Here is a 25,197-nt window from a genome sequence, read left to right as displayed (position 1 = left end):
AGTTTTAGTGCTGAGGAAAAAAGTAAGTGTCCACAGAAAGCTCACTGCTTAAGATCAGGGGTTATCCTCAGCTGACCACAATTCAACAAAATTAGAAATGAACGAACGCGATTTTTCTTTTCCAACATAAAAAAAATATATACATGGTTGGAGGAGGAAGTCAAACACACCAAAATCAAAGTAGTACAGATCATACTTATGATAAAGCTATAACAGAGGTTACAGGGAATCTTAGCATAGGGTTAGCAAATAGATCAGATTAGAATGATCTCAGAACCAAGCATTTATATGGTATTTGAATGACAGAGATAGCATTTAAAAATACTGATACTTGGAGGAACACCAAGACACATGCAAAAATAAGTAAGATCCCAAAATAGATTAAGCACCTAAACATTAAAAACAAAAATGTTTTAACTTTTGGAAAGATGTAAAGGAGAGTATCCTTTCAAAACAGGACCCAGAAAGCACTATTAGGAAAAACTGGTAAGATTTCATTAAAAACCTTTATTTATGAAAATTCCACAATCAAATATGAAGATGAATCACAAACTACAAAAGGTAGTTAAAACACAGAAAACAGATCATTAGTATTCAAAATATGTAATACCTACAAATTGATACAGGAAAAAAAAATAATAGAAAAATGGACAAGGCTATGGCCTCAGAAATCACACACTGCATTTCCTGAATCTCCCAGTAGTTACACAAGTCAGCACTACTTAATGTGTGAGACTATACATGGGCATAAACACCAGGAGGTGGACTGTTGTGGCCATCTGGAGGCTAGCTGCCACATACATGAAATAATATTTTGTACTGCTTTGATACATATGCATTAAAAATATAAGAACACAATCTAGGATACATATCACTTCTAGAACAACAGTTACCTCTGGGGAGAGAAGAAGGGATGGGATCAAAGAGGTAACAAAACTTTCTAATGTAACTAACATTTACAAATATACATAGATTTGAAGAAATTATAACTAAATGCTAACGTTTATTAAATCTGCATGGTGGGAATATGTCCTCTAATAATTTACTCTTATGTTTTAAATATTTCAGTAAAAGTTTTAAAATAATGAACCCAAAGAAATGAAATAAAATCTGCTTTGAACATGTTTATTTCTGTATATTCTGAAAATTGCAATTTTGATGACATAAGAAAAATATTTTTCTAATATCAAAATAAGTATCTCTTTGGTAGAAACACACCTCATATGCTATCTTTAACTTAAAAAAATTAATCAAGAACTATGACCTAATATACTAAACAATACTATCCTTTGTCCATCCATTTGTTCCCACTGTAGAGCTTTAGAATATAGTTCTATACACATCTCCATATCTACAAAAGAATTAAGATACCATATCAAAGATGCCTACCCGTCATGGAGAATTAGTTGGCTTAATCCCTGACATATATGACATAAACCAGCAAAAAGAGATAGAACAATCTAAGATATGGGACAAGTAAATTAGAACATTGTCATTAAAGTCAAATAATAAGAAACCAATCACATCATTTAAATTTGATGCATTAAAAACAAAGTATCTTTAGAATGATTGTATTTAGAATTTAGAATTATTATGTGCAAAGTTCAAAAAGCAGTAATACAGAGCCATAATTTTGATAAGGCACTTTAAAGAGAACAATCAAACATACAACATCACATAGCAATTAACCTGAGAAATAAAAAGGGGGAAAAAAATTTATATATATATATTCTTTCCAGACAGGCTTTCATTTTCTGAAGTAAAATCTTTTTATAAAGCTTCATAAGGAATAAAAAATATTTATCATATACTTTAAAAAGTTATCAGTTAAATTGCAAATTCCTATAAAGAAAAGAATGTCTTCCTAAAAAGTCTGTGAGGTTCTGATTCAAATATTTTTTTAGAAAAACAATTCTAAGTTTCATGTGAAAAAAAAAAACAGCTTTCAACTGTATTGTCAACTCTTTTATTCAACAAACATTTACTAGTTGTTGTGTGACACTGTCATTGTTCTAGGTGCTGGGGATAAAGAAGTAAGACACAATCATTAGTTCCAGGGAACTTGGCGTGGTGGAGCTGGGCCAACACTGGTAAGCTTAGTTACTTCCCTTGGTCCATAAAATGAAGCTCAACTTCAAATGCTGGCATTTCTGACATCTTCTTAGAAATCAAACAGAATAATGATCTACATGGTTTTTTCTACTAGTAACACTGTAGCATTATTAACGTTATCTACTGATGAAATTAACTTTCATAAAATAGACTTTTAAAGTTTAGAGGACAGAAAGTATTTAAAGATAACTATCATCCAGCATGAAAAACAGAATCAGTATTCTGCTTTCACAAAAGTGAGAAAACCAAGAAGATTTCATTCTGAATATACAGAACTGCTGGAGACAACCATATACTTATGGTACATGTGCAAATACCAAAAATGAGTAAGTATGAATTATTACACAACCAAATCAGTTGTCAGGCTTCAAAGAATCATAGCCTTCTTTCAAGAGGTCCCGCCATGTTTTAAGGAAACGTGCATTTTCTGTACATTTGAAGGCAAGCTCTTCCACTTGAGCGGATACTGCAGATGTGGCTTCAAGAAGTTTGGTTAATGAAAATGCTGCCTGAAATTTAAAAAAAAAAAAACAGAGAGAGAGAGAAAGTCAAATAATATGTTTATCTTTCAGATTTTCATCTCATTTTATAGTCTAAAAATAGCTTAAAACCCTGACTCCCATGCCCAACTTATTTTCCATAAATGTAAAAAAATCTTCAAACTAAACACTAGCTTCTTCAGGGAACCTAAGAAATTCCTTAAAGTAAGCTTTGAAGAAATATGTCTGCTGGAGAGATACCCATTATGCACCAGACCTAACAAGCCAGTACTTTTTTCTTTTTTTTTCTTAATTGAAAATACACCAGGGGAACCTGGCTGGGTCAATCATAGAAAGCAAGTGACTTTTGATTTCAGAGTTGTTGAGTTCAAGCCCCACGCTGGGTGTAGAAATTGCTTTAAAAAAAAAAAAATTAAATCTTTAAAAGAAAAAAAAAGGAAGAAAATTCACTAGACTCATTTAGCTCAAAAAGAGGACTTGGAGCCCTTGATACTAAGTACCAGAAGCATCTGAGGGACTTACTTCTTGACAAACAGCTCACTGATATTTAGGTAACAAGGGCATTGTCCCGCTAATTTTACTTGTGAACACTATTTAGACCATGAAAATGTACAGACCAAAGAACAGATACTCTAAACGGCCAAATAACATCAACAAAATCAAAACAAACCAAAGCAGCATACAAAAAATATCCATCTCTTCGTGGAATTCACTTCTTATTCAAATGATTTCTTCACCTAGAATATAAAATTACACTCTTCCTAGGTAACCTATCAGCAGTCCACTCAACATATTCTCTTGATACCAGTCTTCTTCAGCAAATACTGAAGCTGTACCAGCACTTTAGACATCTTTAAAAAAAAAAAATACTTATTAAGCAACGAGAGATCATCGAGGTCATTCCGCAGTTTCCAATCTGCCCAGGAGGAGGGTCTATTCCACAAAGTTCTCCCAGGAGTATTACATCCTACAGACCTCATTCACTCGACTCAGCCAAGAGTCCTTATTTACTGAAACTCCGCTGGGGGTGGGTGTATGTGTGTCAGTGGAATTCGAGATTCAACAGAAACCAGTGTGCCCTCTAGCAATCACAGGGAGGTCTCGGACCTGGCCGTTGAGGAAACCAATCTGGACTACAGGCGCGGTTAAGTAACCCCTCCAAACTGGGTCCAGCGCAAGGCAAGCCTGAGACACGCAATAATAGCATTGCCAGCTGGCCTTGGCAGGTGGCCAACTAGAGCAGCGGGATCTTAAGACCCAAGGAAAGAAATCACAGCCTGATCCTAAGCACCAGCAGACTAGGAGGAGGAATAGACATCGCCAGCACACGTCCGCGCAGCAGAGCTCTGTGGTTTCAGGTTACGGAGGATGATTGAAACCAGAAGGCGAGACGAAAAGAAAACAGCGAGGGGTGGGGAAGGTGGGGAAGGGGAGGGTCCTCGGGGATGGTGGACACGGGGCCTCGGGTCTCCGGTTTACTTAACCCACCCCCCAGCCCACAGCCTTGGGGGCAGAAGGGCGAGGTGCGGATTCCTGGTCCTTCCCTCCCTTGCACTGCAACGGTCTCCCAACAAGGGCCGAGTGGGGGCGCGGCCCCGGGACCTGTCGAGCGACACTCACGTCTCCAATCTGTAGCTCCACTTCCTCCAGAGGGTCCACCGTTCGGCCGCTGCTCCTGCTCGGAACTGGCCAGCCCAAACTCACTGGAACGCCGGGGGAAGACGCTGACGAGGCGTCTGAAGACGAGGGAGAGGAGGGGGGCGGCGGGGGCGGCGAAGAAATCCGCAGCTCCTCAGGGTCTGCCATTGAGCAGGGCTGGGGCTGCAAAATCGGACCTTAGCAGCCGAACCGACACCAACTGTCTTTCAAACTGCTCGCGCCCAACACCCAGAAGCCCCGCCCCCCCCTCCCGAAGTCCCGCCCGGTCTCCTAGCGGGTCTTTGCCCAAGTCCGCAAATACTACGTGTTTTCGGGACAGCCAATCACCTTGGGCGGTACATCGCTCCGGCGCAAATCTCCGGTCAGGCTCAGAAGGCGCTTGAATAGAGGACTACAACTCCCAGAATGCTGTATGCGTTGCTACACCGCCCACTACTTTTGATGCGCACGCGTGTACCACAGGATCTGTGGGTTTCTCTCACCTGCAGTCCCGCGTCCTCACAACGCCTTGGTGAGACGCAAACGGAGAACCAATCCTCAGCCTGAAGCCGGGATCGTGCTGAGACTTGGAGTCCCTTTCCTTTTCCTCTTTCGGTACGTGACCCGGATGTCTCTGCCGGCCGTAGCGTCTTGTGCGGCGCCGGCGCAGAGCAAGAAAGAGGCGGGAACACCGCGAAGCCTAAGCATTGGGCAGAACTGAGAGGCAAACTTCAGCGGAGGTGTTGGTCATTCTCGGCAGGTGATGGCGCCCCCCGCGGTCTAGAGGTCCAGCACCCCCGGTGAACTACTGACAGCTCTTGCGTTGTCTCCCACCGACAGTCCTGGGACCAGAGAATATGTTGGTGCGGCTAGCCAAGCTGTCCTGCCCGGGTGAGAGGGAACTCCGGTCGGGGATAATTAGAGGAAGGTCGAGGAGTTAGGGCAAAACAGACAGGGCTACAGCTGTGGGGGGCTCTAGACACCTACCTCTCCTCACCTGCTCTCTTGGAGTCCTCAGGTTAAACTCGGGCCAAGGTCACGCCGTCCATACCTGGCAGTGGACCCTAGATTCCTCCCCATAGAGCTGTCCCAATTGGAAGAACTGACAACTAGGCTAAAGGTCACGGGCGGAGGAAACTTACCAACACGGCCCTCCTGTGGACTCCCGAACTGAACCTTCCAAATCTGGTCCTAATTCTTATCCCAAAGCTTAGGTGTTTTCTGTTGCATTGTTGGAAATGGATAAAATAATATTTGCACAGTTTTTCTTCTTGGTCGTGTCCTGACTTTCGTCTTTGCAGCCATCCATCCCAGTCCATTAAGAATTTAAAGTCTGATCTGTCACATCATGATTAACATCCGTATGCGTGGCCCAAGTCACCAGTTTATATCTGGAGCCAGGAGTTTTTCTACATTGTCTAAAATTAACTTTAGAGGCTTATCATGTTGTGGGTGCTCCTAGAACCATCACAATGACTTGTGAAAATACCTCATTACCTTTTCTTCCTCTTAAGTAAAAATAATGCAGTTGGGTGGTCTTTGTTTAGCTTTACTTTTTAAAAAGGGTTTAAACATTCAAAAAGATTTACTACAGGATCTTGCATTTTGTCACATTTGGTTTAGTTTTTTGGTTTAGTTTCTTTAATTTTTGGTTACAGAATAAACAAGTATCCATATTGCAACTTCAAGGATGTTTTTATTATGTACATTTCATGCACATAGAAATTGTCAGATTTGGCCACCATATGTTAAATTCGAATTTTATTTAAAGTTCCTGATACTTGGGCACGTATTACTACACCTAATGTGTAGATACACTTTATGTTTTGTGAAATATCAAAGTAGTAAGATGGTATCTGCCCTACTGCCTAATTTAGCTGAAATCATTCTTGGGCCAAGCGTTAATTACATTCCACCAAAATTAGCATTTCCATTTTCTTTTTTTTTTCTTTTTTTAGAAGATTTTTTTTGAGGTTTTTTATTTATTTGCCAGAGATAGAGAGTACAAGTAGGCAGAGCAGCAGGCAGAGGGAGAGAGAGAAGCAGGCTTTCCGCTGAGCAGGGAGCCCAATGTGGGGCTGGATCCCAGAATCCCGGGATCATGACCTGAGCTGAAGGCAGCACCCAACCACCTGAGCCACCCAGGAACCCCAGTATTTCCATTTTCCATGGATACTTAAATCGTTGTCATTTTCATAGCTCAGTGTTAACACTACTGGCAACAAGGAGATGGACACAAATGTGTTGGCAGTGTGACTTTGATATGGTGATCTTATGAGTTCAATGGACTTTTTGACCTTACTTCTCTACCAAAATTCAGCCAACGTGCCTAATTGTTCAAATATCTAAAGTGGAATGTCAGATTTGTTTTCAGAAAGGGAGTAAAGGTTGTGACTTTTTTTTTAAGATTTTATTTATTTATTTATTTGACATACAGAGATCACAAGTAAGCAGAGAGGCAGGCAGAGAAAGAGGAGGAAGCAGGCTCCCTGCTGAACTGAGAGCCCGATGCGGGACTCAATCCCAGGACCCTGGGATCATGACCTGAGCCGAAGGCAGAGGCTTTAACCCACTGAGCCACCCAGGTGCCCCAGGTTGTGACTTTTTATCCCGTGGTGGAAATCGAACTACCCAGTTCCAGATATTCTCAAGAAAATAACCAGCTGTATAAGCAGTAGAATTACTTTTATCTGATACCGAATCATCAGTTTTCAGCAGCAAATGATAACTTCTACACACTAAACTACAATTCATCATAAGACAAAGATTTTAATATTTCTTAATAATAAAAATACAAATGATTAATTATTTAATATTCTCTTGAATGATGGTAATGCTATATTTTGAACTCTAGAACTAAATTCTCCTATAATACCTTTATATGTCTTAATGTACATTTTTTCAAGACTTAGGATATATGAAATAATAATTTAAAAATTATTCCCAATACTATAATTTTTAGTGTGCCTTTGCAAGTAGAGAAAATTAATTTCCTTGCCACTGTAAGATTATCAAAAGTAGATGATTTTTTTTTAGTGTTTAAAAGCCTTTAGAGTTCAGCCACTCTAAATCTCTTCCCTTCCTGTATTCATCACAATCTTTAATTACTGATGTCTGATGCCAGATTTTTGCTTTAAAAAAATTATTTTATTGGAAAGAGTAAAATATAAAAATATGTTCATTCTGCAGTTGAGTGCTAAAGAATAGCCCATGCAAGGCTGTATGTTCCCATTTAATCAGAAAAAAGAAAGAAAGAAAATTCCTTTTTCATCGCAGCTCGGTTTCCATTACTTCACAAATCATTTCATATCCAGTTGTAGTCTCAGAGCTTGACTGATGTTGCAAGGATTGAGAGCTTGGGTGGTGGGATCATCTGAATTCCTATGTATTCACTGTAAATGGGGATTGTAGCTGCCCCACAATTTCCATAAAGTCATGAAGGGTAAGGCATGCTATCATAATTAAAAATCTTAACTCTTCATTATGTCCATTAAAATGTAAATTTTATTACATTTTACATTTCAAATCCATGCAAAAGCCTTTGTTGATCTTTATTATTTGTTACAGTCCATGTTTAGAAACTTATTCATTTGCAGATATAATGCTTATATTTATATATAATATTCATATTCAAATTCACATATTCATCCCTTCTTCCCTCTTCCTAAACTCATGGCAAGCACTGATGTTTTTAATGTCTCTATAGTTTTACCTCTTCCCGAATCTTATATAGTTGAAGTCGTGCAGTATGTAGATCGGCATTTTCAGATTGGCTTCTTTCAATATGCATTTTAGTTCCCTCCATGTTTTTTCATGTCTAATAGTTCATTTCTTTTTAGCACTAAATAGTATTCCATTGTATGCATGCACCTCAGTGTATCTGTTTATCTAGTCACGTATTAAAGAACATCTAAGTTTTGACAATTATGAATAAAGCTGCTATACACATTCATGTGAAGGGCTTTTTTTTTTTTTTAACCTGGACATTTTCTTTCTTTTGTTTTACTGTGATAAGAACTCTTAACATGAGATAGACCCTCTTGGCAAATTTTTAAATGTACATTATTATTGACTATAGGTACGGTGTTAAACATCAGATCTCTAAAGCTTATTCATCTTGCTTGACTGAAGGTTTTGGTCTGAGCATTAATTTTCAACTCATTTGTGTAAATACCAAGGGGTACAACTGCTGGATCATCTGTTAAGATACGGTTAGCTTTGTAAGAAATGCCAAACTGTCTTACAAAGTGCCTGTACCATTTTGCATTCCCACCAGTAATGAATGAGAGAGCCAGTTGCTCCACATTCTTGTTTTCTCATAATCTTTTTTGTGTGTGATTGTAAATCTTCTATTTTTAATAATAGTTTTATTGAAATATGTCATATACTCTACAATCATACCCTTTAAGATATAAAATCAGTGGTTTTTACTATAAACACACAGTTGTGCAACCATCACAACAATCTATTTCGGAACATTTTCATCACCCTCAAAAGAAACCTCACACCCATTAGCAATCACTCTTCAACCTCTCTAGCCCTAGGGCAACAACTAATCTATTTTCTCTATAGTCAATTCTGGATAGTTCATACCCATGGAATCATAATATGTGGTCTTTCATGACTGGCTTCTTTCATTTAGCATAGTGTTTTCAAAGTTCATCCATAATATAGCATTTATTACTACTGAATTTTTTTTGTTGCTGAATAATATTCCATTGTATGAATATATCATTTTTTATCCATTCACAAACAGATATTTGGGCTTTTTCTATATTTTGGCTGTTATGAATAATATATATTTTGGCTGTTATGAATAATATAATAAGCTTTTGTGTGTTTTCATTTATCTAGGTATATACCTGGGAGAGAGTTCTGTGGAAACTATGTTTAAGGTTTTGCGGAACTGGCTGTACCATTTTTCCAAAGGGCTGTACCATTTTACATTTCCACCAGCTGTGTATGAGGGTTCCTCTGTCTTTTCTTGTCTCTATGACTTTGCTACTTTCAATATATACTAGCCAGGCATTTTGTAGAATGTCCCTTATCTGAATTTGTCTGATGATTTCTCATGTTTAGACCAAGGTTATGGCTTTTGGAGAAGTATGCCACAGAGGTAAAGAGCCCTTCTTATCACATCAGGGAGTGTGTGATACCAAAATTTCTTGTTGCCAATAATGTTAAACTTAATCATTTGGTTAAAGGGTCTCTGTATTTCTCCACTGTAAAATTAATATTTTTCCCTTTTGTACTCATTGGAAGCTAGTCACTAATTGCAGTCCACACTCAAAAGTGGAGAAACGAATAATCTGTGGATGTATCAACATAATCTTTTATACTTTGACTTTTTCTATTAAAATCATAGGCCGTATGGATGGGGCACCTGGGTGGCTCAGTGGGTTAAAGCCTCTGCCTTCCGCTCGGGTCATGATCTCAGGGTCCTGGGATCGAGCCCCGAATCGGGCTCTCTGCTCAGCAGGGAGCCTGCTTCCTCCTCTCTCTCTGCCTGCCTCTCTGCCTACTTGTGATCTCTGTCTGTCAAATAAATAAATAAAATCTTTTAAAAAAAAATCATAAGCCATATGGAATTCATTTTGATAGGAAGAGAAAGATATGATTTTTTCCAAATGAATTTCTCCCTATCTTTGACCGTTTAATAAGTAACCGTTTCTTTTCTCTGATTAGAAATGGCATCTTTAGCATATGGAAAATCCTTATGTATATTCTATTTCTGAAATCTTTTTTTCTTTCGTTTCCTTTGATTATTCTATTCCTTCTCCTAAAACAGACTCATAATTACTATAACTCCAATACAAGTTTTTGTATCTGGGCTATTCCCAAGGGAGTATTCTCTGTCATTATGTGTGTGTGTGTGTGTGTGTGTGTGTGTGTGTATGTATGTAATGGGAAAAGGTATCAAGGAGATGAGTACCAGAGAAGGGAGACAGAAACTGAAGATGCAGGTGAAAGGGAAGGCTTCAGATGGATTGATGTCCCTCCGAAATTGGGAGGGCTAAGCCTTATCATCATCATTCTAAGTGAAAAGATATCTGTTGTAACCTAGAAAATGAATGAAGAGTGGACACAAATACAGATTACATTAGAGGTTGTTGCCAAGGAAATAGGAAAGTTCCCATTTAATTACTTCTTTCTATGATGTTTGGTGTGTTATGGTCTCTACTTCAGATAGGGGAAGGAAGAGGTAGAATTGAAGGTTCAAGGACAAGAGCTTTAATGAACATTATTGCAGATAAAGCCTTCCACACTTCTGTTTATTTCTATTTGCTTACGTAATGAATATGTACATTTTTAAGGCTCTCAGAAGATATTGCCATATCGGAGAGTCAGTTTTTTAAAAAGCTGACCATAAAACCTAGTTTGCCCATGTTGTCCCAGCATAATCATTAATACTGTCCCTTATTACTCTCGAAAGTATCTAGTTTAGGGACGCCTGGGTGCCTCAGGTGTCTGCCCTTGACTCAGGTCATGACCAGGGTTTGAGTCCCAAGTCATGACCTGGGATTAAGTCCCCCATCAGGCTCCTTACTCAGCAGGGAGCCTGCTTCTCCCTCTGCCTGCTCTTCTCCCCGTTTGTGCATGCATACATGCATCCTCTCTCTCTCTGGCAAATAAATTTTTTTTAAAAAACGTATAATTTGGTTGATAAATTTTATGGTTATCCTGTTCATAGGTTAAGCTTGATATGAGCTAAATTGAATAAATTAATTTATTAGATATTTTTTAAATATAGTTTGAAAACATTGGTTTATGAGAAGAAGCTAAGTTGTTCATCTAGGAAATAGTACAGTCTGTTTCAGGTCGTATCACAAATAATGGCTCAACAGCCTAGATCTAACCATTCACTGTCTGCAGTGTTGATACGGTGAGAATATAAAAAATTTTCAACTATAAGACATCATGTGGGTCATACAATTTTAAATCAGTTAGGTACCTTAGAGATCATCTAGTGACCCTTTCCTTTTTTCGGATGAGGAAACTGAAATCTAAAGAGGTTAATGAAGGTCTTAGGGCTAATTAATAGAAAATTAAAGAGAAACCAGATCTGATTTCTAATCCTAGAATTGTTTCTTTTTAAAAAAATGGTTTTTTAGTCTACTCCGAGAAAAGCTAATTGAAAAAATACCAATTTTTGTGCAGCATATCAGTGCTTTCATGCCTTAAAAATTAAGAAAAATCATCTACCTGTGTGTCATACAAGATGGTCTTCAACTTCTGTTGTACCTCGAATTACTACCCATTATACTATTTATCCCCGGGATAAGGACAAACGATGGGAAGGTAAGTAATAATTTCTGTAGAAGTGTTGAAGCTTTTTTAGATACTTTATATCATTTTGTGGAAATATTTTTCATGATAGTATAAGATCATCTAATAATATTTTATAGCTTTACCAAATCTATTACATATTGATATTGAGATAAGAAAATATCTGCAAAGTTTTTAGTAGTAAATCTCAAAGTCAAAAGTGGTTTATGGAAGCAAAAATAAGATAGACACTGGAATGGAACCTAAGAGAACATCCAATTAATACAATAATATATTTAGTATAATTCTCATGCAAAGCAGAGGGGCAATTTCTGTAAATGCTCTCAAGCATAGTGAGTGTTTGTGACCTAGTTTGTGATTTTTATCAGATCATATTCATCCCAGAATTTTCATGTATTTTTTAAATCATTTTTTCCTCCCAGGAGTGAACATGGAGAGATTTGCAGAAGAAGCAGATGTAGTTATAGTTGGTGCAGGCCCTGCAGGACTCTCTGCAGCTGTTCGTCTAAAGCAGTTGGCTACTAAACATGAAAAGGACATCCGTGTGTGTCTAGTAGAGAAAGCTGCTCAAATAGGAGCACATACTCTCTCAGGGGCTTGCCTTGATCCACGTGCTTTTGAAGAATTATTCCCAGACTGGAAGGAGAAGGGAGTATGAAAAATTGGTTTTTTATACAAAATGTAATCTTTATCATATCTATTTCCAAACTACTAGAATATAGAAAACCCTTTTTATGTAATTCTGTCTCTTAGAGGATTTTTATAGATAAGTATTTTTTAACTTAAAAAGGGCCAAAAATTGAATTATATCAACTATATTTACAATTTTAAGATATTAACTCATGTATTCATGTAATACCTTCTACACATTGTATTTATGTACTGGGTTTATAAGAAGGCCTTATCTTGAGAAGATGTTAGAATATTTGTACTAAATAAAATACAGCATGTTGATTTTGAGCATATTTCCTAAGTTGTTCCGTAGGTGTTGATATCATTGTTCTTAATAAAGTTTTATGTAAATTTCCTCGGACATTGTAATATCTAAAACCAAAGAGGATAATCTAATCAAGTGTTCCAAAGAATAAATGAATATGGCCTCTCATAACCTAAGAAAAAAAGGCACTGGTATGATATGCAGAGAACTGAATATTAATTTTACTGCTTTCATCATTTGTATGGCTTTGACTAAAATCTTACACTTTACATATCCTAGCTTTTTCTTCTGTAAGATGGGTTATGTTATGCCTGCCAAGTCTTGAATATTCACTACCCATGAATATACTTTGTAAATGTCACCAATTATATGATTTCTATATTATTTCTATATGGAGTAAATTGAATTCCAAAAATTTCATCTGTGCTCTTCTTTCTAAAATACCAAGCTCCTTTAAACTAGAAATACTTACATCTAATTAACTTTCTCTTTTCACTATTATACCAAAAATAGTTATTATTTAATTGTTATTGACATAATACCAGTTGTGATAGAAAAAGGTTTTCAGAGCCCTATATAACTGAGCAGATAGAATCCATGACATACCTGTTAATTGCATCCAAAGGAAAAATAAAACTTCTCTTATGTTTTCATCAGGCAGGAAGTTACAGCTTGGAGCAAGCACCTAGGCTAAACTCCCACAGAGACAGGGAGACAGGAAGCCAGGTCCAAGATGTCTCCAAGGCCCCCAAAAAAGATTTCTGGGATGTAAAACTGGCTTATTTAGGTTCTAAAAAGATTCCCATACATCTCAAAGAGACAAAGAGGATTTGCAGTTCCAAGTTTCTAAAGGAAATGAAAGAAAAGTGAGGAGAGTAGTTCACTTTCCCTTTTGACATAGTTTTTTCATTATTTGTATTTACCATACAAATATGAACTAAGAGCTTCCTTCTCTTTCCTTCTTTTGTTTTTAGGCTCCACTTAACACTCCTGTAACAGAAGACAGATTTGGAATTTTAACAGAGAAATACAGAATTCCTGTGCCAATTCTTCCAGGTAAGGTGTGATAAGTATTTGTAGGATTAGAATTCTACAGAATTCTACAGAATTCATAGAATTCTGTACCTGGAAGGAACCACATTTCATCTTGTAGCTTGTAGCAAAACAGGACTAGAACCTAGTTCTTTTGTCTTCCAGTCTAGAAGAATTGAGATAGCCTTATAAGGCAATCCACGAATTTTACTTTAGTATTGTAATGGCTTTTTAATTCAATAATTAGAACTGTGTGCCAAAGTTGTAGAATTTAAATGAAATTTTGACCATAGGATGATGTGTATATTTACACAGAAGTTATACATTGTTTAGAATTCTTAAATTAAGTATTTATGGTTTTGAAATGTTTTATCGATAAAATGTCAGATTGATAAATTAAGCATATATTTGTAGGTCTTCCAATGAATAATCATGGCAATTACATTGTACGCTTGGGACATTTAGTGAGCTGGATGGGAGAACAAGCAGAAGCCCTCGGTGTTGAAGTATACCCTGGCTATGCTGCTGCTGAGGTTTGTACAGTTGTATTTTTTAATGTTTATAAGAAGTAATCTCTTTTTCTTTTGAATGTAAACCAAGAATGGTACAGAGGTAAAGAAATAAATATTTTAGAAAAGCTGTAAGATTTTAGAATTGTAAGGTTAGAAGGAATCTTGGCAAGATCTAATCCAAAGAGTACTTGAATTCCTCATCTTGAATAATGTTCCTGACATTATCACGTGGTTGTGTAATTTACGACTGCACAGCATCGGGGATGAGATCATCTCTATCTGATGTTTGGACTGTTGATAACACTCTCTTTCTTCTGCTGAAATATATATTCTGTTTTACACTACATAGAACAAATCAATGCCCTCTTCCAAGGACACTTTTCCAATTATAATTATGCCCCGCTCTCTTCTTCTCCCTTTCACTCTGGTGTTTTTATCTTTCCTAGGTTAAATATTCTCAGTTCTTCCAGCCATGATGTTACATATATTTTGAGTTCCTTCAGTATTCTCAGTGCCCTCTGAATGCATTCCCTTTTTATCCCCTTTATAAAGTGGCATCCAGAATGAAAAAATTGCTTCAAGCCTAGTATAGAGCCGGGCTCTTGCTTTCTTCATTCTAGAAACCATTCTTCTATTAATTCTTTCCAAATAATGCTTTTGGCAAACATATCATACTGTTGACTCTCACTAAGTTTTATTGGAGAAATGATTAAAAATAAAATCTCCTGCCAACCCAGAAAAATCACCTATATAAATTATTTAAAATTTTTATTATTTAATAAGCATTAAACCAAGACTGCAGTGCATGTCGCAGGCAGTCTGCTGGGAGATTGCCAAGACAGAAAGACATCTTGCCCTCTTACATAGCCACACAGATATAACCCATCACATACGTGTTACTTGTCTTTATCCAGAGGAAAAATAAAATTTCTCGTATCTTTTTGACAAGAAGTTACAGCTTGGAGCCAAGCACCTAGCCCAGAATCTTGTAGTGACAGGAAAATGGGACACTATTCTTTTTGGTGTTCAGATTTCAAATATGTCTACAAGGCCTCTGGGAAACACATTTCTGAGATGCAGATCTGGCAAGAGTCTTAAATAAGACTTTTAAAAACATTCCTATATCTGAGAGACACAGAAAAGAAGTTTATAGTTAACTTTTCTAAAGGAAATGATTGAAAGAATTGACAGGAGGGGTAGTTTTCTTTGGTTTGGGCCCCAGGGAAAATTCAAAAAAATTTTTTTATTTGTTTTTATGCTTAAAGTATATAAGTCAAATAAAACACATAGGTCCCTGTATTATACTTGCTGCTGTACTAATTTTTGTTTTTTTACACACACACACACACACACATATGCATTTGGGTTTTTGGACCCAATTGTGGGATTTTTTATTTCTCCTGGTTAAAATGTTCCTAACATTAGTCTTGGGATTAGTATCAAATCACAAGTAGGTGGTTTGTAGAATCTATGATTTTCAGTTTTTGTGTATACACACACACACACACACACACACACACACACAGTCTCTTATACCTCTCTTCTTTTCCTCAGTACCTTAAAGATCATCATCAATAGATTAATGTCAGGTTTGTCAGGTGTTTTTGTACTCTGAGCCAGACTTTAGTTTTAGTTCAAAGCCACATTCTACTCTTGATTCATTTTCAGAATATGAAGTAAGAGGTTTATGTTTTTCTTTTCATATCCATTGCTGCTGATCCTTACTTTACCTTTCCACTCCTGTGCTGTCTGTGTGATGCTAGCGTATATTTTGTACTTCCTGTCTAAAGGACATTGTCTTCCAGAGAGGAAACAGAAACTCAGTAAGAATTATAGATCATCGCTGTTTCTCATCCTCCAAATTACAATTTTGACCAGTTTCGCCAATCTAACTTGCTCCAGAGATAAACTTTAATCACATTTAGAGTGTCTTGAACCTCTTTCTGTTTTGTATCGTTATGTCATTTTCTTTGGTTTTTGTCTTTTGGGGTCTTAGCTCATTTTGAACAGAAGCTTTCCTGACATTATTGTCTTCCCACCCAACACTAATGGTCTTCACTTGTTGGAGGCCCTGATTCAAGGGTTTGTATACTTGTCTTTGATACCTGATCTCTTCAGAGCTCTTTGTTTATTCTGACTGGTTTCTTTAGTGACTTCATGGTAGCTTCACCCTTTCCTTTTTTTTTTTTTTTTTTTTTTTAAAGATTTTATTTATTTATTTGACAGACAGAGATCACAAGTAGGCAGAGAGGCAGGCAGAGAGAGAGGAGGAAGCAGACTCCCTGCTGAGCAGAGAGCCCGATGTGGGGCTCGATCCCAGGACGCTGGAATCATGACCTGAGCCGAAGGCAGAGGCTTTAACCCACTGAGCCACCCAGGTGCCCCCCCCTTTCCTTCTTCATCAAAGTTGTGACATATCTTTTATTTCCAGCTGTTTGAGCTGTGTTCTTTTATACTCTAGAAAGGAGTATCTTTAAAACATGTCTCTTTTCTTGCCTAAACACTTTAAAGCCTATTATTTCTGTAACCCAGAGAACATACTCGGTTTCTTAAGTATCGAAGGCTGTTCATTGCTTCTTTTTAGGGTGGTTATGAATCCTAAGGTGATAACCAAATATGTTTTCATTTCAGGTTCTTTTTCATGAAGACAGCAGTGTAAAAGGAATTGCCACTAATGATGTAGGGATACAAAAGGATGGTGCACCCAAGGTAAATGTTTTAACAGTTATGTGCTTAACAAACTGACGAAAAAAACCTAAATGCAATGATTTCGTTTTGCTACAAACTGCACATTAATAAAGTGTATGTTAGAATGTAATTATTAATGTGGAATTCTTCTCTTAAAGATTTTATTTATTTGACAGACAGAGATCACAGATAGACAGAGAGGCAGGCAGAGAAGCAGGCTCCCTGCTGAGCAGAGAGCCTGATGCGGGGCTCGATCCCAGGACCCTGGGATCATGACCTGAGCCGAAGGCAGAGGCCTTAACCTACTGAGCCACCCAGGTGCCCCTGGAATTCTTCTCTTAAAAAAATAAAGAGCTGGGGCACCTGGATGGCTCCATGGGTTGAGTCTCTGCCTTCGGCTCAGGTCAAGATCTCAGTGTTCTGGGATCGAGTCCCACATTGGGCAGTCTGCTCAGCAGGGAGCCTGCTTCCCCGCTACCCCCGCCTGCCTCTCTGCCTCCTTGTGATCTCTGTCTGTCAAATAAATAAATAAATCTTTTAAAAAAAGAATAGAAAGCTAAAAAGGATTTAGACAAGTAAATAAAACATGTTTAAGAATAATTTTTTAGGGGCGCCTGGGTGGCTCAGTGGGTTAAGCCGCTGCCTTCGGCTCAGGTCATGATCTCAGGGTCCTGGGATCGAGTCCCGCATCAGGCTCTCTGCTCGGCAGGGAGCCTGCTTCCCTCTCTCTCTCTCTGCCTGCTTCTCTGCCTACTTGTGATCTCTGTCTGTCAAATAAATAAATAAAATCTTTAAAAAAAAAAAAAGAATAATTTTTTAAAGATAAAAACATGAGTCATACAAACAAAACAAACATGTGACAAAGATTTTGTTTCACTCACTAATAAATGATAGAATCAGTAAGATGTTACAGCTGGTTCAAGGAGAATTCAAAAAACATACATATATGTAGGTCATCAGTCAGCTACATAGTCACTTCCATAATTTTCATTTCTTTTTTTTTTTTTTTTTTTTTTTTAAAGATTTTATTTATTTATTTGACAGACAGAGATCACAAGTATGTAGAGAGGCAGGTAGAGAGAGAGAGAGAGGAAAGCAGGCTCCCCGCTGAGCAGAGAGCCCGATGTGGGACTCGATCCCAGGACCCTGAGATCATGACCTGAGCCGAAGGCAGCGGCTTAACCCACTGAGCCACCCAGGCGCCCCCATAATTTTCATTTCTATGGACAAGAATCATTTGCATTACTGTCAGTAATGCTGATAGAGTCTTTGATGTGATTTTAATATGTTTTTGGCAATTATGAAACTGATGGATTTCCTCTCACACAAATATAATCCTGGATGGTCTTCAGGTTTTTACAGCTTTTATTTTTGAATTTGCAAGAGAGGAGCTCTCAGGATTTGAATCCCTAACTGTGTAAGATTCCTTGGAAAAAGCAAGGAAAAAAACACCTTGCTTTCCCATAATAACAGAAGAAAACATAAATTAGCATCTCAGTAAATTAATTTGTCACTTCATATTTATTTGCTTATTGTCTTAATTTCTCAACTGGATCATAAGCTCCATGAGGGCAGAGATCATAAAGTGTTATATTCCAGTACCTATCATAGCGCCAGGTCATGTCTGGTGCCCAATAAATTATTTGTTAACTTAGAATTTATTGTTTTCTCTGCCATCTTGAATAGAATGGGGAATCCAGTGTAGAGTCTCCTCCAGCAGATTTTCCTGCTTCCCACTACTTCCCGCTTAGAGATAAGCAAGTGGCAGAGCTCTTGAGTCTGACCTCCTTCATTGTTATTCTAAAGTTTTGACTGGTTTCCTCAGAATTCTGTGAGGTTTGAGACTCTGTGTCTTAGAGAAGTCCCAAAAAGCTATTTTTTAACAAGCCCCCAAAGAATTCTGGTGCGTAGCTAGGTTTGCAAACAACTACTGCTTTTCATAGTAGTAAAACAATATTCAATAAAAGAATATTGTTTTTCCTGTATTCTTTCCTGTGTTATAGTTATTCTTTCCTGTATTGTGATCATTTAATTTTAAAGTGTATCTTATTCTTTTAAGATTTTTATATTTAATATCACAACATAACTGAGGCACACAAGTTCTACTATTCTGATATTTCATTTTTTGTATGTTCTCACATTTGTTCAAAAGTAAATTTTTGTGTTTGGGGCTTTGTAGTTATAAAAACTTTATCTTTCCTGGGATGCCTGGGTGGTTGAGCCAGTTAAGTGTCTGCCTTCGGCTCAGGTCGTGATCCTAGGTTCCTGGGATCAAGTCCTGCATCAGGCTCCTTGCTCAGAGGGGAGACTGCTTCTCCCTCTGCCTGCGTCCCTCACTGCTTGTGTTCTCTCTCTCTCTCTCTCTGACAAATAAATAAAATCTTTAAAAAAAATCTTTCCTTTATTGTATTTATATAGATACAAAAATATTGAAAAGTACAGTGGATTCTTAGTGAAGTGAGCTCCAGACTCTTGGTTTTTAAATAACTGTTTTAGTACCACAGGTTTGGAGTGGGGGGAAGCAAGGACTGTGTTTATTCTGTTGTTCCACTCTCTGTTGTTAAATAAACACACCTCGGTTTAGGCTTTCTTCCCTGCCATTTCACCGAAAAGGCTTATCAGAGTCACAAATACCCTCACCTTGTCAATCCAGTAATCACTTCTCGGTCTTCTCTTACTTGATATCCTAGTAGGCAGCACTGACACAGATGGCTTCTCACACCACCTTGTAACTGAATTGTACAGCACACAGAGCAGGACAGAACACACAACAAACAAGATAACAGAAGGTGCAGGAAGTTAAGAGCCAATGGGGAAGTCAGTCTGTGGAGGTGCAGTTGAGATAAAGCCTCGGTCTGGTCTGGGTCAGTTCTCGGCACTTGCTGCTTCTGATGTTGAAGCAGGGAAGGCTCTTGGTTCTGGTCAGCGGAGACCCATTGGGCAGAACCTTCAGCGGCAGTTGCCTTTTTTAAGTGGTCAAACATAGAAGGGTCACGTCTGAAGAGTCTGACAGCTTGCTGCCCAAATCCTTCTCTTTTTAAAGGGATTTCATCAGTGTTGGGTCCCCGCAGACAGCTTCTGGTTCTGCTGGTTATCAGTTCAGGAGTGTCAGTTGACGTTGGTCCTGGCGTTATCTCCGACATCTCGATATCTTCTAGCTGCTGTACCGTAACTGCTTGCCTCATTGCTTGATGTGGGGCCGTGCTTGACACGAGAGACTGCATTTTGCTCTCTACACCAAACCAATGTGAGTTTGCTCCTTGGTGAGGCACAGATAGACCAGGTGGAGTTGTCACACAAAGTCAACTTTATTTGCAGCAAATAAGATCATGGGGAATAGCTTCAAAGGTCATTACTCCTGAGAGAGGGTGAACAGGTACCTTTTGTTTAGGGTAAGGATGAATATTTAGATAGGGATGCCTTGTCATTGTATGTAGAGACAGGCATAAGGTGCCATGTATGCGCCTTAAGGAAACATGCCTAATTACACATTGTAGGAATTTTATGTAAATTAATTTTATGTAAATAAGCCTCAGCCTTATTTACATAATATTACCACATATGTTTTACATAATTTATAATTTATGTAATTTTTTATAAATTATGTAAAACATATGTAGTAATATTATGTAAATAAGGCTGAGGCTCCTCCTTGGGTGGAGATGTTAGTATTATAATGAGGTAGAGGTAATTGCCGGTCATTCCAGAGGTCACTCCATGGTCCATCTGTGCAGGTGTGAGTCGGGGGCTTTAGCTCAAAAGGTCTGGGTGGTCTAGGCCAGTGAGAGGTCTTGTCAGGGCAGTCACCATCACCCGAGCAGTGGCTCTGAGTTTCATTTGCCAGACTTTAAAGGTAAGCCAGAAAGAAGAGCTTAAGAGAAAATGAAAGAGAGTTTAGTGAATACAAGTTGGTGGGCAGTAAATGTCAGGTCTTGCAGTCTAGCTGGTGACACCTACTCTTGGTTTTCCTTTTGTTTTACTCCCTACACCTTTGCTTGCTCGTCCTCTTCCTATCCTGTAAATAGTGAGGCGCTCGGGCTCAGTGTTGAGTCCTTCTCTATCTACATTTTCTCTGTAGTGACGTCATCTGGTCACATGGCTCTAAATACCCAAGCCCGGAATCTTATATCCTACTGCTTATTCAATAGCTCTGTGCCACATCTAATAGCCGTCTGATTATAAGAATTCTGATTTGGACAGTTTTAAGTTTCAGAAGTTAAGTGATTTGCCCAAGGTTAGACAGCTGTAAGTAGTGGGGCTGGGGTTTGAATATTAACAGTGTGGCTGGCTCTGGGGCCTACCCCTTGAACACTATGGGACATACTGCCTCTAAGAGGAAGCTGAAGTATATTAAGTAATATTTTAGTTCAATAAGATTGAATTGTTTTATAATTGGTGTCAGGAAAACCGCATGTCCACCTGAAAACAAATAGAGTTTGGTCCTTTTAGTTTTTAAAAATTCTGAGGATTTCTTAAAACAAAAAATAGGGACTCCAGGGTGGCTCAGTCAGTTAGGCATCTGTCTTTGGCTCTGGTTGTGATTCCAGGGTCCTGGAATCGAGTCCTGCACCGGGCTCCTCACTCAGCGGGGAACCTGCTTCTCCCTCTGCCTATCATTCCCCCTGCTTGTACTCTTGCTGTCTCTCACACTCTCTGGAAAAAATAAAATCTTTAAAAAGAAATTGAGAAATTAGAAGGAAATCTAGATTACAATTGCAACTTAAAAGTAGGATAAGCCATCCTGTAGAGGCAAGAAATAATGAACCCGTAAGAGACAGACCTTTTTAAACTGTATAAAAATTAAACAGTTCTGTATGCTAAAGTTACTATAAAGTCTGTTGATAAACTGTAGATTGGGGAAAAATTTTTTGATTACCTATAATATCAAATACCACATATACATTAACAAGAAAAAAGGCAGCATTTTAGAAAAATGAGCAAAATCTAAAAAACTGACAATTCACAGAAGAGCAAAGTCCAGATCACTACTACTTATAAGGAAAGATGCTTAAGTACCTTTTCTTCAGAGTCCGTAGCTTAAATGTCATTTCTTCAAAGGAGCCTTTCCTGTTCACCCAATCCATAAATTTCCTTCTTTTATTCCCTCTCGTAGCATCCTGTTTTCTTTCATAGCACTTAGTCATAATTTGTATTTATTTGTATTTATATACTCATGTATTTCCTTAATGTCTGCCTCTATGATTAGACTGAAGGAAAGGGATGTATCTTTTATTTTTTCACCCAATGAAATAAGTCAATCAGAAAAAGAAAATTATTATACGGTTTCACCCATGTGTGAAATATAAGAAACCACACAGAGGATCAGAGGGGAAGGGAGGGAGAATGGAATGGGAAGAAATCAAAGAAGGAGCGAAACTGAGACTCTTAACTCCGGGGAAAAAAACCTGAGGGTTGTGGAAAGTGAGGTAGGTTTGGGATGGGGTAACTCAGTGATGAACATTAAGGAGGGCATGTGATGTGATGAGCACTGGGTGTTATATGGAACTAACGAAGAACTGAACACTATTCAAAAACTAATGATGTACTATATGTTGACTAACTGAAATTGAATTTAAAAAAAAGCTTTTTCCCCCACAGTCCAGTTACTGAAAGATATAACTTTATTTTACATTTTTGCTACGTACAGTGCTGAGTCACTGTTATTTTAATTTGCATTTTCCTGACTGTTTTAAGTACTTTTTCCCTTTTTGAGTCAAGAAATATTAATACCTACAGTGTGCCAGTTTTATGCTAGGCAATGGGAATATAGAGATGAATAAAAGAGAAGTATTATTATAAGTGAGAAAAGTAAGGTACATTGTATTAAATGATCCTATTTTTTGTAAAACAAATCAGGAACCAAAAACGTTTAAGTGTGTATGTACCTCAGTATGTATGTGTGTTTAAATATTTGGATAAATTGTACATACTAGATTGTTAACATGGTTTATGGATGAGTGAAGTGAGTGGACGAGAACAAAATAAAAAGATACTGAGTGAAATTATAGGATGTGTATGGAAGTGTAATATACATGTATACATATATATGACACTGATAAGCATTGTACAAGAAAAATAGCAGTTACTAATAAATGTGTAAAAGATGTTCAGACTCTGTAGTAATCAAAATAATTAATTTATTAAATTAATCATGAGATAATTCTTACCATTCAGATTGAAAATATTCAGCACCAAGTATGTTGATCTAAGCAATGCTTTATAATAGTGAAACACACTGGAACAGCCTAAGTGTCCACTATTGAGAATTGTTTGAAAAATTAGGGGAATCTATTCAAACATAAAAAATGAATGCTTTAAGGGCACCTGGGTGGCCCAGTCAGTTGAGTGTCTGACTTTCAATTTTGGCTTATGTTTTGATCTCAGGGTCCTGAAATTGAGCCCAACAGTTGGCTCTGTGCTGGGTGTGGAGCCTGCTTAGGAATCCTTCTCTCCAGATTGTCCCTCTGCCCCTACCCTCACCCCATCATGAGCTCTCTCGCGGCGGGGAGGATTCTTTTCTTGGAGTATCTTGCTTTTACATTCAACTAGTGCAAAAACGGTTACAAAACTGTCAGAATTAAACTACTTTTTGTCTTGGCATACACACAGACCTGCAAATAAAATGAATAGAGAAATATCAGAAAAGATATATTTTGTAAGAGACTTTTCTGGTTATTCTGTATTCCTTTATTAAGTAACTTCATTGAGTGCCTTGTAGTATGTGTAAGTGCAAAATACAGAGAGCAAAAGAGAGGTAAAGACTTCATTTGTGGCTTTTTTTCCACTTGGAAAATTCAGTTTTAGAATATACATTCAGCAATAGAGAACAAGTAAAATTAAAGTGAAAAAAGCAAGTAGCTAAAGAGTATACTTAGTATGATTCTACTTGTGTTAGAAGGATATGAATAGGCTCTGTATAGTTTTTTATTCATGGAAATTTTCTGGCATGATTCACAAGAAAGCTATTAATAATGTTTTCTGCTTCAGAACTAGAAAAGTAGGAGCAGGGAGGAAATGGATTTTCACTTTTCACTTTATTTTCATTTGTAGAGAATATTTTTAGCATGAGTGTGCCTTGTTTGCTTTTTTAATTCTTATCACACTTAACCGTTTGGGTACTTTGGAAGTAAAAAAGAGAAAAATACAACAAAGACACAGGATATATTATAAAATTTAAATTAGATTCTTCTTACAACAGTAGTTTTATTTCTAGTATTTTGTATTTGTATTGTTTCTTCTATACCTGTATCATTATTCAATTCAAAACTGACCAAAATGTGAATATTTTTTAAATTGTCAAATGTTGCAATTTAACATGTTTTTATTTTTTAGACAACATTTGAGAGAGGACTAGAACTACATGCAAAAGTCACAGTTTTTGCAGAGGGCTGCCACGGACATCTAGCCAAGCAACTATATAAGAAGTTTGATTTGAGAGCCAATTGTGAACCCCAAACCTATGGAATTGGACTGAAGGAGGTATCCTGATTTGTTTTTGTGATTTTAATTTTTAACTATGGAGTTTAAACTCATTTGTATTATAATGTAGTCTGTAACATTGATGTAATTTTTTTTTAAGATTTTATTTATTTATTTGAAAGGCAGAGATCAGAAGTAGGCAGAGAGGCAGGCAGAGGGGAGGGGGAAGCAGGCTCCCTGCCAAGCGGAGAGCCCGACGCGGGGCTCGATCCCAGGACCCTGGGATCATGACCCGAGCTGAAGGCAGAGTTTTTAGCCCACTGAGCCACCCAGGCGCCCCTACATTGATGTAATTTTATAGTTGCTATGTTTTTCATTGACTTGAAATGTTCATCATAACTGAAAATATTTGGGCTATTTTTAAGGGGCTAGAAAATACTGCTGATCAATTTCCATTATTATCTAAATTGGTTCTACGTGTTGTAATTGTTTTATCAATCGTTGCTTAAAATCAAAGACTGGAAATTGAAAATATTTGTGATATGAATTTCTTTTCATTGTAATGCCATCTGTCCTAGTAAGATTTGACATGATACCCCCATGCTGTTTGTAGGGTGACCAGATCATAAAAGAATGGTTTCTTCAGAATTGCACTGAGAAGATAATTTAGTTTATGAAATATACACTCAGCCATAGTATATTGATCCGAAACCTAAAATTTAGATTAATTATTACATATTTTTCTCAATTTATCCAATCTCTGTTTTCCCAAACCTTTGGCTTATTAGAGTGTAAAGATGCATTATAACCCCCAAATTTTGGGGGGGTTAAAGCTCAGAACATTTCCAGTTCTGTAATAGCTAGATTTATTGTGAATAAAAGCTTGTTTTGGTAGGTTGTGCATCACACATAATATTATCTGATTTTTAGATGTTTCAATTTGGGAATTGTTAAAAGTTTGAAACTTAACCATTCCAGGGGTGCCTGGGTGGCTCAGTTGGTAAAGCATTTGCCTTAGGCTCAGGTCACGATCCCAGAATCCTGGAATTGAGTCCCACATCAGGCTCTCTGC

At 37.5% G+C, this 25,197-nt stretch overlaps 2 protein-coding genes across 2 annotated transcripts in view; one reads left to right on the top strand and one right to left on the bottom strand.

Annotated features, from left to right (window-relative positions):
- Positions 1-1,109: 1,109 nt before the first annotated feature.
- C2H4orf46 (chromosome 2 C4orf46 homolog) lies at positions 1,110-4,561 on the bottom strand. Its single transcript, XM_047717804.1, has 2 exons — positions 4,233-4,561; positions 1,110-2,621 (listed from the first exon to the last, which is right to left on the bottom strand). The coding sequence occupies exons 1-2, from the start codon at positions 4,416-4,418 to the stop codon at positions 2,466-2,468; spliced, it is 342 nt and encodes a 113-aa protein (XP_047573760.1). The 5' UTR covers positions 4,419-4,561; the 3' UTR covers positions 1,110-2,465.
- Positions 4,562-4,750: 189 nt separating this feature from the next.
- ETFDH (electron transfer flavoprotein dehydrogenase) overlaps positions 4,751-25,197 on the top strand; it is a 30,504-nt gene continuing 10,057 nt past the window's right edge. The window contains exons 1-7 of the mRNA XM_047717799.1: positions 4,751-5,141; positions 11,409-11,549; positions 11,960-12,189; positions 13,449-13,530; positions 13,921-14,039; positions 16,650-16,727; positions 24,039-24,185. Coding sequence (XP_047573755.1) covers positions 5,108-5,141; positions 11,409-11,549; positions 11,960-12,189; positions 13,449-13,530; positions 13,921-14,039; positions 16,650-16,727; positions 24,039-24,185 — 831 coding nt within the window. The 5' untranslated portion in view covers positions 4,751-5,107. The remainder of the gene's footprint in view (positions 5,142-11,408; positions 11,550-11,959; positions 12,190-13,448; positions 13,531-13,920; positions 14,040-16,649; positions 16,728-24,038; positions 24,186-25,197) is intronic.

Source organism: Lutra lutra, chromosome 2 (assembly GCF_902655055.1).
Source record: "Lutra lutra chromosome 2, mLutLut1.2, whole genome shotgun sequence".
Taxonomy (NCBI): domain Eukaryota; kingdom Metazoa; phylum Chordata; class Mammalia; order Carnivora; family Mustelidae; genus Lutra; species Lutra lutra.
The sequence above is the reverse complement of the archived record's forward strand: the minus strand, read 5'-3'. Positions and strand labels throughout refer to the sequence as shown.